The sequence below is a fragment of the Schistocerca serialis genome, chromosome 4 (assembly GCF_023864345.2).
Source record: "Schistocerca serialis cubense isolate TAMUIC-IGC-003099 chromosome 4, iqSchSeri2.2, whole genome shotgun sequence".
In the NCBI taxonomy this organism is placed as follows: domain Eukaryota; kingdom Metazoa; phylum Arthropoda; class Insecta; order Orthoptera; family Acrididae; genus Schistocerca; species Schistocerca serialis.
Genome location: NC_064641.1, coordinates 917048198 through 917066692, shown reverse-complemented (window position 1 = coordinate 917066692; position 18495 = coordinate 917048198). Strand labels below are relative to the sequence as shown.

Genomic DNA, 18495 nt, shown 5'->3' with positions numbered 1-18495 from the left:
AGGCTTTTCTTGGTTTGGTAGGCGAATTTGAATGTGCCCACATCTTTGATTGTTCTTTTGTCTCAGGGTTCACATACTTAATCCAGGTTTCGTCACTGGTCACGATTCTGTTTAACAATGGTTCTCCTTCGTCCTCATAACGTGACAGAAAGTCTAATGCAGAGGCCATTCTTTGAGTTTTGTGGTGGTCGGTAAGAATTTTGGGCACCCATCGTGCACAGAACTTACGGTAACCCAATCTTGCTGTCACTATCTCATACAAGAGAGTCTTAGAAATCTGTGGAAAACCAGTAGACAACTCCGACATTGAGAAACGTCGATTTTCACGAACTTTTGCATCAACTGTCTGAACGTGTTCGTCAGTCACCAATGATGGTCTACCACTCCTCTCTTCATCATGAACGTTTTCTCGTCCACTTTTAAATAAACGTACCCATTCACAGACAACTCCTTCACTCATAACTCTTGGTCCGTACACGGCACAAAGCTCACGATGAATAGCTGCTGCAGAATATCCTTTGGCTGTAAAAAACCTTATGACAGCACGCACTTCACATTTGGCGGGGTTTTCTATTGCAGCACACATTTCAAACTGCCACAAAAACTAAACTAGCGCAGGTACGACGTTCACTCAACCACGGCTTGATGCCAACTGACCTGTTGAGTGCGTGAACGCACAGATGGCGTCGCTACTCCCCCCACAACCCGCACTGTGACCAATCGGAGGTTACTTTGTGAACCGCCCTCGTAAATTATGGGGATTTTCTTCTTAGTCTATGATCAAAGATTGTTTGTTAGAATGATGAATCTAGCACAATAGAATTATTGTTCTTTCTTTTAAATTGTAGGATACTGTGCTGATATCAGATCCTATACAGTAATTTTTATTTGGCAGGTTACAGCTGAAAATTTTGAATCTGTGACCATATTCTTCAGCGATATTGTTGGATTTACACAGTTGTCTGCTGTGAGTTCTCCAATGCAGGTTATTACACTGCTAAACAGGCTGTATCGCTTGTTTGATTCACTCATTCAGAATTATGATGTATACAAAGTAGAAACGATTGGTGATGCATATATGGTTGTTTCTGGGCTCCCACAACGAAATGGTAAGTTAATGATAATGGATTCCTTAGCTGTTAAATATTTTTATTAAGTGTTCCAATATTCCAGAATGTTGTTTCACTATTCTTTATACTGTAGACTAAATTACCATTTTTTCTGTAGGATTAATTTTGAAAGAAAAACTGAAAATTTTTGGCAGCACTGAACAAAAGTAGATAGTTTTAACAATCTGTTTGTATCTCATGTTTGTATCTCATGTGACTGGATGTTATGTGACTAATTCCTAGAACATTAGACCATATCTTCATACCATTAACCTCTTGGTATATAGATACTGTATTATATGGACTTAATAATTTATATTATGCAAATAATATATATTATGTGAAAAACACACACACACATACACACACACACACACACACACAGCTACATTGTGCCACCTGAATACACTGCAGTTTGGCATGTAGACTTGGTGAGGGATTATTTCAGGTGGAGTAGGGTAGGTGAGAAAGGAAAAGAGGCTGGGTGCAGGAGGAATAGTGGCCAAATGATAACAGTTGCATCAGGAAGTGGATTTGTAGTGTGTGGGAAAGAAGGTGTGGATTCAGGGTGTTATTGGAAACTGAGACCATCAGGATTACAGGAACGAAAGATATGTTGCAATGGTAACTCAAATCTATGTATTTCAGGAAAGCTGATACCCGGGGGTGGGAGGGAGGATCCAAATAACACGAATTATGAGGCAGCCACTGAAATGAAGCTTATGTGGTTAGCAGCTTATTCTGCCACTGGGTGGTTAACTTTGCTCTCAGCCCCTGTTTGGCAGTGATGTTTTATATAATGGGAGAGGAGGTTGGTGGTGAGGGCCATATGAAATTCTGTGCAGAAATTGCAGCAGATATGGTATGCGACATGGCTGTTTCACAGGTGGTCTTGCTTCTGATAGAACAGGACAAGTCTGTGATGGGAATAAAGTAGGATGTGCTGGTTCGATGAATCAGACAGGTCTCACAGCTGCGTCTTCTACAGATGTAACCCATATGACAAGAGGCTGGGACTGGATGCAGCATAGGGATGGACCAGAATGTTAGGTTCGGTGGACAGAGGAATACAATTTTAAGAGTGGTGGGAAGGATTGTGGGTAAGATGTCCCTCATTTCCATGCACAATGATAGATGGTCAAAGCCCTGAAGAAGGATTTGGTTCAGTTGTTCCAATTCACTATGATACTGGATGATGAGTTCCTTTGCAGCTGGCTTCTGGGGATGTTGGGAGGTTTAGGAGTGTGTGAGGACGTGGTTAAGTAAATCTACTTGTGGACTAGGTTTAAGGGCTAGTGCCCATCTGTAAAGGGCTTGGTGAGACCCTGAGCATATGGGGCAAGGGAATTCTTACAACTTCAGATGAGCTGTCAGACAGTGGCCAGACTATATGGGAATAAGTTTTTGGTGTGGAAGGGGAGACACCTGTCAAAATGTTGGTACCGTAAATTGTTAGTGGCGTTCATTTTTCTTTTTGTCATTAGTCTTCTGAATGTTTTGATGCAGCCCACCACAAATTCCTCTCCTGTGCTAACCTTTTCCTCTCACACTAGCACTTGCAACTTATGTCTTCAATTATTTGCTGGATGTGTCCCAGTCTCTGTCTTCCTCTTCAGGTTTTCCCCTCTACAGCTCCCTCTACCACTATGAAGTTATTCACTTATTTCTAACAGATGTCCTATCATGCTGTTGATCTAAGTGTATCCATACAGTCCTTTCATTGCCGATTCTGCAGACAACCTCCTCATTCCTTACCTTGTTGTTGTTGTTGTGGTCTTCAGTCCTGAGACTGGTTTGATGCAGTTCTCCATGCTACTCTATCCTGTGCAAGCTTTTTCTCTCCCAGTACCTACTGCAACCTACATCCTTCTGAATCTGCTTTGTGTATTCATCTCTTGGTCTCCCTCTACGATTTTTACACTCCACGCTGCCCTCCAATACTAAATTGGTGATCCCTTGATGCCTCAGAACATGTCCTACCAACCGATCCCTTCTTCTGGTCAAGTTGTGCCACAAACTTCTCTTCTCCCCAATCCTATTCAATATTTCCTCATTAGTTATGTGATCTACCCATCTAATCTTCAGCATTCTTCTGTAGCACCACATTTCGAAAGCTTCTATTCTCTTCTTGTCCAAACTATTTATCGTCCATGTTTCACTTCCATACATGGCTACACTCCATACGAATACTTTCAGAAATGACTTCCTGACACCTAAATCAATACTGGATGTTAACAAATTTCTCTTCTTCAGAAACGCTTTCCTTGCCATTGCCAGCCTACATTTTATATCCTCTCTACTTCGACCATCATCAGTTATTTTGCTCCCCAAATAGCAAAACTCCTTTACTACTTTAAGTGCCTCATTTCCTAATCTAATTCCCTCAGCATCACCCGACTTAATTAGACTACATTCCATTATCCTTGTTTTGCTTTTGTTGATGTTCATCTTATATCCTCCTTTCAAGACACTATCCATTCCATTCAACTGCTCTTCCAAGTCCTTTGCTGTCTCTGACAGAATTACAATGTCATCGGCGAACCTCAAAGTTTTTATTTCTTCTCCATGAATTTTAATACCTACTCCGAATTTTTATTTTGTTTCCTTTACTGCTTGCTCAATATACAGATTGAACAACATCGGGGACAGGCTACAACCCTGTCTTACTCCCTTCCCAACCACTGCTTCCCTTTCATGTCCCTCGACTCTTATAACTGCCATCTGGTTTCTGTACAAATTGTAAATAGCCTTTCGCTCCCTGTATTTTACCCCTGCCACCTTTAGAATTTGAAAGAGAGTATTCCAGTCAACATTGTCAAAAGCTTTCTCTAAGTCTACAAATGCTAGAAACGTAGGTTTGCCTTTCCTTAATCTTTCTTCTAAGATAAGTCGTAAGGTCAGTATTGCCTCACGTGTTCCAGTGTTTCTACGGAATCCAAACTGATCTTCCCCGAGGTTGGCTTCTACTAGTTTTTCCATTCGTCTGTAAAGAATTCGTGTTAGTATTTTGCAGCTGTGACTTATTAAGCTGATAGTTCGGTAATTTTCACATCTGTCAACACCTGCTTTCTTTGGGATTGGAATTATTATATTCTTCTTGAAGTCTGAGGGTATTTCACCTGTTTCATACATCTTGCTCACCAGATGGTAGAGTTTTGTCAGGACTGGCTCTCCCACGGCCGTCAGTAGTTCCAATGGAATATTGTCTACTCCGGGGGCCTTGTTTCGACTCAGGTCTTTCAGTGCTCTGTCAAACTCTTCACGCAGTATCATATCTCCCATTTCATCTTCATCTACATCTTCTTCCATTTCCATAATATTGTCCTCAAGTACATTGCCCTTGTATAGACCCTCTATATACTCCTTCCACCTTTCTGCTTTCCCTTCTTTGCTTAGAACTGGGTTTCCATCTGAGCTCTTGATATTCATACAAGTCGTTATCTTATCCAAAGGTCTCTTTAATTTTCCTGTAGGCGGTATCTATCTTACCCCTAGTGAGATAGGCCTCTACATCCTTACATTTGTCCTCTAGCCATCCCTGCTTAGCCATTTTGCACTTCCTGTCGATATCATTTTTGAGACATTTGTATTCCTTTTTGCCTGTTTCACTTACTGCATTTTTATATTTTCTCCTTTCATCAATTAAATTCAATATTTCTTCTGTTACCCAAGGATTTCTACTAGCCCTCGTCTTTTTACCTACTTGATCCTCTGCTGCCTTCACTACTTCATCCCTCAAAGCTACCCATTCTTCTTCTACTGTATTTCTTTCCCCCATTCCTGTCAATTGTTCCCTTATGCTCTCCCTGAATCTCTGTACAACCTCTGGTTCTTTTAGTTTATCCAGGTCCCATCTCCTTAAATTCCCACCTTTTTGCAGTTTCTTCAGTTTTAATCTACAGGTCATAACCAATAGATTGTGGTCAGAGTCCACATCTGCCCCTGGAAATGTCTTACAATTTAAAACCTGGTTCCTAAATCTCTGTCTTACCATTATATAATCTATCTGATACCTTTTAGTATCTCCAGGGTTCTTCCATGTATACAACCTTCTTTCATGATTCTTAAACCAAGTGTTAGTTATGATTATGTTGTGCTCTGTGCAAAATTCTACCAGGCGGCTTCCTCTTTCATTTCTGTCCCCCAATCCATATTCACCTACTATGTTTCCTTCTCTCCCTTTTCCTACACTCGAATTCCAGTCACCCATGACTATTAAATTTTCGTCTCCCTTCACAATCTGAATAATTTCTTTTATTTCATCATACATTTCTTCAATTTCTTCGTCATCTGCAGAGCTAGTTGGCATATAAACTTGTACTACTGTAGTAGGTGTGGGCTTCGTATCTATCTTGGCCACAATAATGCGTTCACTATGCTGTTTGTAGTAGCTTACCCGCATTCCTATTTTCCTATTCATTATTAAACCTACTCCTGCATTACCCCTATTTGATTTTGTGTTTATAACCCTGTAGTCACCTGACCAGAAGTCTTTTTCCTCCTGCCACCGAACTTCACTAATTCCCACTATATCTAACTTCAACCTATCCATTTCCCTTTTTAAATTTTCTAACCTACCTGCCCGATTAAGGGATCTGACATTCCACGCTCCGATCTGTAGAACGCCAGTTTTCTTTCTCCTGATAACGACATCCTCTTGAGTAGTCCCCGCCCGGAGATCCGAATGGGGGACTATTTTACCTCCGGAATATTTTACCCAAGAGGACACCATCATCATGTAATCATACAGTAAAGCTGCATGCCCTCGGGAAAAATTACGACTGTAGTTTCCCCTTGCTTTCAGCCGTTCGCAGTACCTGCACAGCAAGGCCGTTTTGGTTATTGTTACAGGGCCAGATCAGTCAATCATCCAGACTGTTGCCCTTGCAACTACTGAAAAGGCTGCTGCCCCTCTTCAGGAACCACACGTTTGTCTGGCCTCTCAACAGATACCCCTCCGTTGTGGTTGCACCTACGGTACGGCTATCTGTATCGCTGAGGCACGCAAGCCTCCCCACCAACGGCAAGGTCCATGGTTCATGGGGGGGGTTCCTTACCTTATCAGTCCACATTCTTCTGTAGCATCACATTTCAAATGCTTCTATTCTTTTCTGTTAACAGTTTGCCACACTCATGAAAGTCTCACTGCCATACAATGCTGTGCTCCATACGTATATTCCCAGGAATTTCTTCCTCAAACGAAGACCCATGTTTGATACTAGTAGATTTCTCTTAGCCAGGAATGCCCTTTTTTGCCAAATTCTGCTCGTTATGTTTTCCTTGCTCTAACTATCATTGGTTATTTTGCTGCCTAGAAAGTAGAATAATTTAAATTCATCTACTTCATGATCACCAATTACTATGTTAAGTTTCTCGCAGTTCTCATTTATGCTGCTTCTCATTACTTTCGTCTTCCTTTGATTTATGCTCAATCCACGTTCTGTGCTCATTAGACTGTTCATTCCATTTAACAGAGTTGTAATTCTTCTTCATGTTCACTGAGGATAGTAATGTCATCAGTGAATTTAGCACTGATATCCCAAATTTTCATTGCACTCTTGAACCTTTCTCTTATTTCCATCATTGCTTCTATGACATATAGACTAAAACACACAGGCTTAAGACTACATCCCTGGCTTACACTCTTTGTAATCCATACACTTTGTTCTTGGTCTTTCACTCTTGTCGTTCCCTCTTGGTTCTTGTACTATTGTATACTATCCATATTCCCCCAAAGCTTACCCCTATTTTTCAAAGAATTTTGAACACCTTGCGCCATTTTACATTGTCAAATGCTTTTTCCAGGTTGACAAATCCTATGAACATGTCTTTATTTTCCTTCAGTCTTGCTTCGAGTATCGACCGCAACTCAGAACTACCTGTTGGATGCCTTTCCTAAAGCCAAATTGACCATCATCTGATAGATCCTCAATTTTATTTTCCATTCTTCTATTACCATCCTTGTCAGAAACTTGGATGCATCAGCTGTTAAGCTGATAATGCAATAATTCTTGCATTTGTTGGCTGTTGCAACCTTGGGAATTGTGTGGATGATATTTTTCCGGAAGTATATTGGTATATCACCAGTCTCATATGTTCTACAGACCAGTGTTAATAATCATGTTGTTGCCATTTCCTGAATCATTTTAAAATTCTGATTCTATCCCTTGTGCCTTATTTTATTTTAAGTCTTCCAAATCTCTTTATAAGTTCTGTTTCTAACACTGGATCCCGTCTCTCTTCCCTATTGACTCCTATTTCTTCTTCTATCATATCATGTCCTATTTGTTCTTCTATCATATCATAAGATTAGTCCTCCCCCTCATAGAGATCCTCAATGTACACTTTCCCTGTATCTGCTCTCTCCTTGACTTTTAACAGTGGAATTCCCATGACACCCTTAATGTTATTGTCCTTGTTTGATTTTTCTACATGCTGAGCCAGTTTTTCTGACAGTCATTTCTTTTTCGATTTCTTCATGTTTTTCCATGGCCATTTCACCTTAGCTTCCCTGCACTTCCTATTTATTTCACTCGTAAGTGACTTATATTTCTGTATTCCTGCATTCCCTGTACATTTTTGTACTTTCTTCTTCCATTGATCGATGAAGTATTTCTTCTGCTACCCATGGTTTCTTTTCCAATTACTTTCATTGTACCTATGTTTTTCATTCCAACTTCTGTGACTGCCCTTTCTAGTGATGTCCATTCCTCTTCAACTGAATCACCTAATGAGCTATTAATTATCACAGTATCTGTAGCCTCAGAGGGCTTCAAGCATATTTCTTCATTTCTCAGTACTTCGGTATCCCACATCTTTGTGCACTTGTTCATCCTGAGTAGCTTCTTAAACTTCAGCCTACTCTTTGCTGTCACAAATTGGTATCTGAGTCTGTATCTGCTCCTAGGCATGCCTTTCAGTCCAATATCTGATTTTGGAATCTCTGCCTGGTCATGATGTAATCTAACTGAAATCTTCCTGTATCTACCAGCCTTTTCCGAGTATACCTCCTCTTGTGATTTGTGAATAAGGTATTCACTATTACAATCTGAAATTTATCGCAAGACTCAGTTTGTCTTCCTCCTCTCTGATTCCTACTACTAATCCCACATTCTCCTGTATCCCTTTCTTCTACTTCTTCTCTTACAACTGCATTCCACTTTCCCACAACTATTAGAATTTTTTTTCTCCCTTTAGATACTGAATTATCCATTCAGTGTCCTCATATACTTTATCCATCACTTAATCATCAGCTTGTGACATCAGCCTGTATACCTGAATTATTGTTGCTGGTGTTGGTTGTGATCAGAATACCCCTGTTACTGAACTGTTCACAGTTAATCACTCTCTATCCTACCTTCCCATTCATTATGAATACTACTCCCATTATTCCATTTTCTGCTGCTGTTGATATTACCTTATACTCATCTGACCAAAAATCCTTGTCCTCTTTCCATTTCACTTCACAGATGCCCACTATATCTATATTGAGCCTTAGCGTTTTCCTTTTCAGATTTTCTGGCTTCCCTACCATGTTCAAACTTCTGACATTCCATGCCCCGACTTGCAGAACATTCCCCTTTCATTGGCTGTTCAATCTTTTTCTTATGGTCACGTCCCAGCTGGTAGTCACTTCCCAGAGATCTGAATGGGGGATACATATTATGTGCCTTTAATGCAATGGTTCCCATTATCTTCTGCACCCTCATGCCATTGGTCATTGCTGATTCTTCTGCCTTCTAGGGGGAGTTTCCCACCACAAGGACAAGAGGGAGCCCTGAACCTCTGTCTGCTCCTCCACCCTCTTTCACAAGGTCAATGGCAGAGCAAGGATGACTTCTTAAGCCGGAAGTCTTCGGCCACCATTGCTTATGATTTTTATTCAAAATTTAAATAGTGGCGGGGTTCGTTCATATAGACATAATAATGGATAGAGCAATCACAAAGGTGGGGTCCAGGAAGGTGGCATGCTCAGTACAGGAGGACCAGGTGGAACAAATGGCCATGAGCATGAGGGAGGTTGGTCTGTAAGGAGCTGGCTTCAACAGTGACCGTTACAGATCTAGATGGTAATGGGATGAGGATGGTTGAGAGTCAGTGAAAGAAGGGATTTGTATGTTTAATATCAGAGGCCAAGATACAGGCAAGTTGGTCGGAGGTGATGGTCAATAAGACTGGAGATTCATTCACTGGGCTCACAGTAACTAGGTACTATGGGGCACCCATTATTATTGTGTGTAAGGATTTTGGAAAGAATACAAAAGTTTTGTGTCAGGGGGTCATTGAGATAAGGAAGGATAAGAGGCCCATCCCAGAATCCTTCCATCAAATCTAAGGATTTGTATACAGCTTGGAGCATATGCTGGACATCTGGGATGGGATCACTATGGGGGGACTTGTAGGTGGAGGTATCAGAGAATTGGCAGATGCCTTCTGTCAGGTAATCACTGTTAAGAAGGAACCTGAAGAAGGATGGTGTGGTCAAGTTGGAGGTAATGAATTCCTGGAATGTAACCAGGGGATAGTTAGCTGAGAGAGGTGAAGGGTCACAGTCAGATGGTAGTATGATATAGGAGAGGGAAGGTCCATTCTTGGGGTTAAGACGGCACTGATGTGAGGGATGGGTGCAAAGAAGTGTTTCCACTTTAGGGACTGGATGAAAGATAACAGGTCTATGATGATTCCAACATAATTGAACTTGGATGTGGGGCTGAAGGTGAGTCCCTTGGATAGGATTGAAACTTTGATATGATGGAGATACTTGATGGAAAAGTTCACAACAGAAGTTTGGGTATCATTGGGTCGGGTGCTATGAGTGTTCCTGAAGGGTTTTAATGATAGTATGATGGGTGTTGGTGGGTGATGGTGCTCTGACATGGGAATAGGACATCAGTAAATTTAATAATTTTTGGACAAGGTATCTGGAGTGTTCTTCCAGATTTTAGAGGGCAAAGGATTCACTTTTGCAGATATAGTGTAAGTAGCTGAGGTTGCAAAGTAACAGTATCATGTGGAGCGAGCAGAGGTGCTTCAGGAATGTTCAAATCATGGAGATTTGTTTCTGTAGTATCAGGTTAGTTAGTGTTAGGGATTGGAGGAATCTGAAAATTTCAAAGTTGTTGTGAGAGAATTGTGTCCAAAGATAGGAACTGTTATGATTAGGCAGCTGGTGGCAGTAGAGGGCAGAGGGAGGGGGGGGGATTCTATTGACTAGGCAGCATGTGTGGAACAGAATGTGGGACTGGGTTTTTACTGGGGGTGGGGATATTTTTCTGAGCTGATGCAGATATATGAAGCAGCAGGATTTCATTTGTGATAGGGTGTCACCAGGAAGAAGGAAAAGAATGTAAACACTGAAGAATATTGGAGGTAAAACTGGGAGGTGTTTGACCAGTAGGTGGGGGCAGGAGGGGGGGGGGATAAAACTGATGTAAAAATGTGAAACTGATGTAGGAAATGGACAAATAGAATTGTTAGATGCTTGTGAAGGAGTTTATGTATAACAAGCCGCAGTTTTTGGTAGTGAAAACGCAGAAAGAAATTGGGTTGTGGGTTGTAGAATAGTTCCATGATGTGAGAATATTCATTCACGCACTAACAATCATGGCATGCAGCAAAATAAGTGACTGATGTAAAATATGAGTTTACTTGTTTGTGATTCTTAGGTCAAGAAGCTCTTATAAAGCAGTTGCAATGTGTAGAATACCTTCTGTCAACTGGGAGAGACATGCCGAACACTCTTTTGAGGTTTGGATGCCATTATATTCATTAACCTTCTGTTGGGCATGGTGTTTATCGCAGCAAGCGGTGTATCAAATTGATCATACCGTTTATTCACATGATCATTTATTAAATTCTGTTCACAGAACATATTATTAGTGCCAAATATATTTAAAGAAAGACAAAGATGACATATGAGCACAACTGCAGTAGAAATATTCATCATTCAGATTTATTATCGTCAATGTTAGGCTTTAGTAACAAATGATAAAAATGTTGCTTTTTCATTTGCTACTTTATTATATTTCACTAAAAAAACACATTAAAAATGACAATTATCTTTACAGAAAGGCTATTATGACACTGGAGCAGAACAACAATGATATTACAACTCATTCATTTGTCTCATCGTCACTGTGGTAACAAATGCGGAATTTTTCCGCATTCAGAGCAAAAAGGTTCAATGTGTATCAAACAGATAGGCTTCTGACACATTTTGCAACAATATTTGGTCAGTCTTTTTTTTTTCTGTGCAGATATTACACCTTTTCCTCTTGATCCCAGTCCCCTGTTCTTCGTTTCTGCTTGTGTCTTCTACTTCCACCATTGGTGCTATTGTAAAATGTTACAATGGATGGCTTCTTTTTATCTCCAGTGTCAGCATCTACTGAATTATCTTCATTCAAACTTGATGCCAAGATAACACATTTCCCCTTTTTAGGAACGTAGGAAACTGAAGTACAGCCTTTCTTGAAGCCAAAAAGTGGACTATGGACAGCCCTTACTGGTAGAAAACTCCAGAGGAATCACACGCTTGTTTTTCTTCATCATCCCAACAAAAGAAAGATTTTTTTCTTCTTAGCTCTTCTATCAAACCAATACTAGGAAACCAATTGTCTGCTGTCACATATCGACCTGACTGATAAATCGGTTCACATAGTCGCAGAACAACATCTGACGGTTTATTGCTAACGTGGTACAATCCTTCTGGCTGCAGCCCACTGCATATTTCCAGATTATAGAGATAAAATACTTTGGAATCCACAAGAGCATATATCTTAATTCCATATTTGTTTGGTTTGTTAGGTATGCACCTTCCACGGAATCCTTCAATTTTCTCATCTACTGTAACATTTTCTCTGAGGGTGTAGGATTTCTGGCAATTCTGTACAAACAGAGAAAATATTTCCCCAATCGCTGTTACCTTCTCTAACTTCCTCCTTTCATTGCGAGTCACACGATTGTCAAATCTAAGGCACCGCATGATGAATTTGAAATGTTTTATGTTCATAATGAGATGAAATTTGTCAATTCCATCCCCATCACTTCCCCACAGATCTTCTAAGCTTTGTCTGTTACTTTTGTTAACACCAGCCAAAAACAGAAGACCAATGAAAGCTTTTAATTCAGTAATATCTATAGGTTTTACGTCTCTCTCTCGCAGAAAAGAAGCTTTGATGCTCTCAATATACTGATTGGTATACAGAACTATAATCGACAAAATGTTGAGGCAATTCCAACATTCCAAAGGCGTTCTCAATGCTTTAGCTGCACCTGTAGGTCCAGGTAACTTTCCAATAATATTGTGGGCCCTGAAACGTACTCTCTGCAATGGTGGAACTTTGTTCCATTTTGTCTCTTTGTCCCTTCCAGTATAATAATGCTGGCTTTCTTCAAGTACTTCCTCGTTGTTTTCACTGTCATTTTCTTCTGTTTCTGAATCTTCCTGCCGAACTTCAACTGCGTCTTCACAATCTTTGTCTACTTCATCTTCAAAATCTTCTTGAACTTCATCATTATCCTCTTCAAACAACATTTTTTTGTATTTCTGCAACATGATTTGGGTCAAGGAGGTTGTACGTCTTACTGTAGCCTGCCATGATCAAGTGTCTCACACCTAAAATGATAAAATTCCTATAAAATAACACAGTCAGGCACAGTGTATCAATTTGATACCTGATACTCAAACATTCTTAACTGACGATTAAACGCTCCAAAAAGAAAATAAGTGCATTACACATTGTATATTAACATTGTACTACTTACTAAGTTATGTTGATAACCAAAGAAATGAATTGTTGAAATGCAATACGAACGGGCGCAGCGTATCAAACTGATCAATCAGCACATATATCGACAACAGAGCAGTCATATCGACACTGAAGCACACAACAATTGCAAGCGTTTGGAAAAGGCTAGCTACTAGCGAGTAGGTGTCAGTGCTGCCTTTCATTGACAAATTATTTACAGTAAACGTCGAGGTGTATCAATTTGAACAGCCACGCCCGACGGAAGGTTAACAACTACAAGATGGCAAAAATGATCATATACATCTTTCACCACAAATTTTGCAAGAAACTGGTGAGAAAGTGACCTCACTTGATAAACAAAAATGTTCTCTTTCAATAAGACAATATATCTAGCCATACGTCTCCCATTTCCCATGGCCAAAATAGCCAGATTATGCCTATTGTGACTCCTCGTACTTTCTTTTCATAAAGTTTACAAAACCAACTTGTGGCAAACAAATCATGTTGAAATTATCATGACAGAAACAAATTCCTATTTTTTAGTCTGTATGAGCAGTGATACTACATTACTCCTCCTCTCTCTCCAACTCTGTTCCTCTTCCATTATTTACCAACCATATTTATTATTTTATTTATTGACAGTGCAATACTGATTCACAAATTCCTTAAGAGGCACATTTGTGATAAGGACAGTGAAGGACATAATTGACAACAAGTGTTTATAGATGTGAAAACTACCATTTACTATTGAAATTGTTCAATCTTGAAAGAAATTAGGCCTTCTTTCCTTACAGAAAGTTCCGTTATACCACAACATGCAAAGAATTGTTCACACTGAAGTTTCAGGTACACTGTAAATGCAACACAAATGACTGAACTAAACATAATATTGAGAGTGGTGCAATTTTGTTCCAATTATTTCAAGACAAACATCTCAATGTTTTTACACAGCATGAGTGCTCCTGACCAACTGTGTCTGTTTCTAAGGTTGTACCCAACAAGTGTACAGCACGAACAACAATTCACAAAATACTGGCAGCAGGTAAAGAGCATTTTTACTGGTGGGTACAGTTTAACCAATTGTTGCTTCATAGCTATTGATATATTATGACTTGATATGCTGCTGAGTGAAATAATAAGCATAAATAAAAGTGCTACAGTAATGGTAAATAACTGTGACGTGTGAGGACATAGTATCCCCCCCAACAGGACATGCAAACATACATATTGAAAAGGATTAAACTGAGTGTATGTAAGGGTACTTTACTTACGACTGTTTGCATTCTTCAGTTTTCTTACTAAGTACAAGTTCCTGCAGTGGTGTTCAACCTGAAACTGTACATTTTAGTCACATACGACCTGAATATGAGGTGTGTTGAAAAAGAAACCCAACTTTTGAAATAGTGCGGCAACCAGCAGAGAGAATGGGCTGCAGCTACTGAGTGCACCTAGCAGCAGGTTTAGACAACAAACTACCATTTGCTTTGTGTCACTCAGACAATTAAAAAGCGAACCACAGCCACTGAAGTAAGCACGTGTACAGCCTGCTCATCAGATTAGTACAATGAAGGAGCTTGAAGAACAACGTGTGTGTGTGTGTGTGTGTGTGTGTGTGTGTGTGTGTGTGTGTGTGTGTGTGTGAAATTCTGCTGCAAACTTGGCAAAACTGCACAAAGACATTTCAAATATTTAGCCGCCACCATATGGGGAGGACTGTATGAATAGCACACAGTGCTATGAGCAGTGATTATCATGTGGATAGTGTTCACGCCTGCAATTTGCAGAAATCGTCATTTAACTGTTTCGGAATTTGCTGAGGAGGTGGGCATGAGCATAGGATCATACCATGAAATTTTAGTGAAAAACTTGAGATGCATTGTGTCAGTGCAAAATTCGTATTGTGTTTGCTGACTCATGATCAGAAACAGACCTGTGTGGAAAGGTGCAATATCTGCTTGCTGCTGTTAATGACAATGAAAACTTTCTTAAAAACATCATAACAGGCCATGAGACATGGGTGTATGTCTATCAAGCTGAAATAAAGATGCAGTCGACACAGTCGGTGGACAAAGGGTCACCTCATCCAAAAAAAGCAAACAAGTTGGTTGAAGAACAAGATGATGTTGATTGTGTTTTTTGACTACAAAGGGATTATTCATCATGAATTTGTGCCACATGGTCAGATAGTAAACAAGGAAGTCTACCAGGGAATCCTAGTGTGCATTAGGAATGCTGTGCACAGGAAGAGGCCTGAATTGAGGGAAAACCAGAGTTGGATGTTGCATCATGACAATGTGTCAGCTCACATGTCACTCCTGTCTGCACCTATCTAGCAAAACACCACATTCCTGTGGTGCTCCATACACTGTATTTTTCTGGGTCTAGCCCCAGGGGACTCTCCTGTTTCCCAAACTCAAAAACACACTGAAAGTACGTCATTTCAAATCCATAGAGGAGATAGCAGACAATGCGATGAAAACTGTGCACTGACCCACAAACTGTGTTCCAGGAGGTGTTCCAAAACTTGAAGAAACGATGGGAATGATGTATTGCCAGTAGAGCGGACTATTTTGAAGGGGACAGTGCTTAAAATGTTGTACAATAAGCAATAAAGCTGATACAGCAAAAGTTCTGTTTGATTTTTAACACACCTCATATTTCCACTGACCCAGAGGAATACAAGGAGGAAGTAGATGACTAAAAAGAAAATTGTACTGCCCCCATTGGAAGACAAACATAGTGTTGCATTCTTGTAAACAAGTTCACTGATACAGTACAAGAGTGAACAAAATACATTATTAATATTTTGATTATAATGCAGCTGAACTTTCAGTTCAACATTAACATTCATCATAAAGCACAATGCTGCTTTGCTAGCAATGTCTGTGAAAATGTATCTGTATTTTTCTCAGACTATCTGATTTCATGTAAAAAGTATTTCACTTTAAGCAAAAATGCATAATAATTACCTACAAACTTACTGCAATCTGTGTTATTTTTTTTCAGTTGTGTGATTGAAAATGTATGATTTTACAGCTTCTCCTTAAATATTATTTTTTTGAGAGTTATTATTATCACTATTTTGATGTCCGTGCATTCATTGCATACAATTTCCTGAAGAGAATATGAATCGACGTATACCTCAACACTAAAAATGTGTGTGTGTATGTGTGTGTGTACGTGTGCATGCACGCGCATGCTTGCGTGAGAGAGATAAAGAGAGAGAGACAGTTGGCGGGGGGTGGGGGCTCTGATTATACATTTGTTTTAACATACTGGTGCACAACTGTTTTCTTTTTTAACTGTGATATCATGTTGAGATAAGCATCAATGAAATTGATAAGCCACATGAAAGTCCTCAAACAGATTGTGCAGACGTATTCTTGCCCCCATTTGAAGACAAAAATGATTGCTCCCCTGTGTTTACTCACAGAAAATTACATTCACATGTTTTGAGCTGTGAAAGGAATATATTTGAACATCTGTCGACTCAAATGGATCCTATTTTGAAGACGACCACCACCAACTGAAAATATTTGTTAAGTACACAAATTTGAAGGATTAGTCTCATTTTCTACCATCAGACCCCATACATGCCTTGCTCTGGCACAATGAGAGAGTACATGTGTAGTAAACCACTGCTACTGAACTGACTAATTTTGATGAAAATTTCCATAGCATAAGGGGAAAAAAACTGTGGCCTGAAAACAGTTGCACAATAATATGCCATGGGAAATGGTTCATTAGCCATGTGAGTAGTCTTTTGTTTTAGAGTGATACTTTGTGTCTAAAATTATTGAATGCACATTAGATTAAGCCCTTTACAAAATAAATGTTGAATTTAAGGGTATGTAATGAAAATTCAAAATGGAAGACCATCTTTCTCCTCTTGACAATTTTATTTTTTAGGCACCTTTTCAATAACTCAATTTGTAATCTTCCTTCCAGGTAAACGTCATGCGGGAGAGATTGCTTCAATGGCTCTTGATGTTTTACATGGTGTGGAGCTATACAAAATTCCACATCGCCCGTCTGAATCACTGCAAATCAGGATAGGGATAAACACAGGGCCATGTGTTGCAGGTGTTGTCGGTACAACAATGCCTCGTTACTGTCTGTTTGGAGATTCTATAAATACTGCCTCTCGAATGGAATCCACAAGTCTTGGTATTGTCTTTTGCTTCTTGAGTTTACTACATTGTGTAGTTAGCTTACTTTTATTAATAACTATTAACTGCATGTGCTTAACTGTGCTGTCATGTGACAGAGCAAAACAAACAAACAATGGAAAATCCAGGATGGAACATAACAATATTACCTATCCACAAGATAGGTATTGTGTGTGCTACATACAGCTCTCTGAGACTGCAGACGTATGTGCAAGTTGCATTTGCTTGAGTGTGTGTGTTTTTGCGTGTATGTATGTGTGTCTACTGCTGACAAAGGCCTTAATGGCTGAAAGCTATAATTGTGTGAATCTTTTTGCTGTGCCTATCATGACTCATCATCTCCACTATATGGTGAGTAGCAACTTTCCTTCTTTGGTATTGCTACATATGGCTCAAAGAGATATGAAAACAATTGGAAGTGGAGTATTATGACATTTACAGTGCAATTAATGGTTAGTTGGTAAAAAGCACAGAGTTGTGTTAGAAACGGCCTATAAACTACACAAGGAACAGTCATGTCCAAACTGACAAAACTAACTGCAAATATTCTATAGGCTTCAGTATTAGGTCATTTATGACGATATCTGCGTGTTCCATTTTCCCATTTTGATGGCTTAAATCCTTCTTTGCACAATGTAATAAGTTTAATTTTGTCTTCATGGTTCACACAGTAGCAATATATAAGAGGTTGCAGTATATTCCTAGTTTCCTCACTTTATACTTCCTCACTTCATACTGGTTCTTGAAACTTTGTAAGTAAGCTTCCACATAATAGTTGGTCTTCAAGAGTCTACTGGTTCAAGTTCTCAGCATCTCCATGATACTTTCTTATTATTAAACCAAACCTGTGACCATTAATGCTGCAATTCTTTGTACACATTCCTTATCCCCAATTACACCTATTTCGTCTGGGTTCCACACACTTGAACAATATTGTTGGGTGGGTTGCACGAGCATTTTGTTTCTTGTCTCCATTACATTTTCCCACTATGCTACCAATTAACTGAAGTGTGTCACATGCATTACACACAAATCAACCTTAGTGATCTTTCCACTTCATTGTTGTGGACTTCAGTCCCGAGACTGGTTTGATGCAGCTCTCCATGCTACTCTATCCTGTGCAAGCTTCTTCATCTCCCAGTACCTACTGCAACCTACATCCTTCTGAATCTGCTTAGTGTATTCATCTCTTGGACTCCCCCTACGATTTTTATCCTCCACGCTGCCCTCCAATACTAAATTGGTGATCCCTTGATGCCTCAGAACGTGTCCTACCAATCGATCCCTTCTTCTGGTCAAGTTGTGCCACAAACTTCTCTTCTCCCCAATCCTATTCAATACTTCCTCATTAGTTATGTGATCTACCCATCTAATCTTCAGCATTCTTCTGTAGCACCACATTTCGAAAGCTTCTATTCTCTTCTTGTCCAAACTATTTATTGTCCATGTTTCACTTCCATACATGGC

General features: G+C 39.7%; 1 protein-coding gene across 1 annotated transcript in view; it reads left to right on the top strand.

Annotated features, from left to right (window-relative positions):
• Window positions 1-18495, top strand: part of LOC126474841 (atrial natriuretic peptide receptor 2-like) — a 192609-nt gene that overhangs the window by 135929 nt on the left and 38185 nt on the right. The window contains exons 6-7 of the mRNA XM_050102319.1: window positions 896-1109; window positions 16808-17026. Of these exons, the coding sequence (XP_049958276.1) occupies window positions 896-1109; window positions 16808-17026 (433 nt within the window). The remainder of the gene's footprint in view (window positions 1-895; window positions 1110-16807; window positions 17027-18495) is intronic.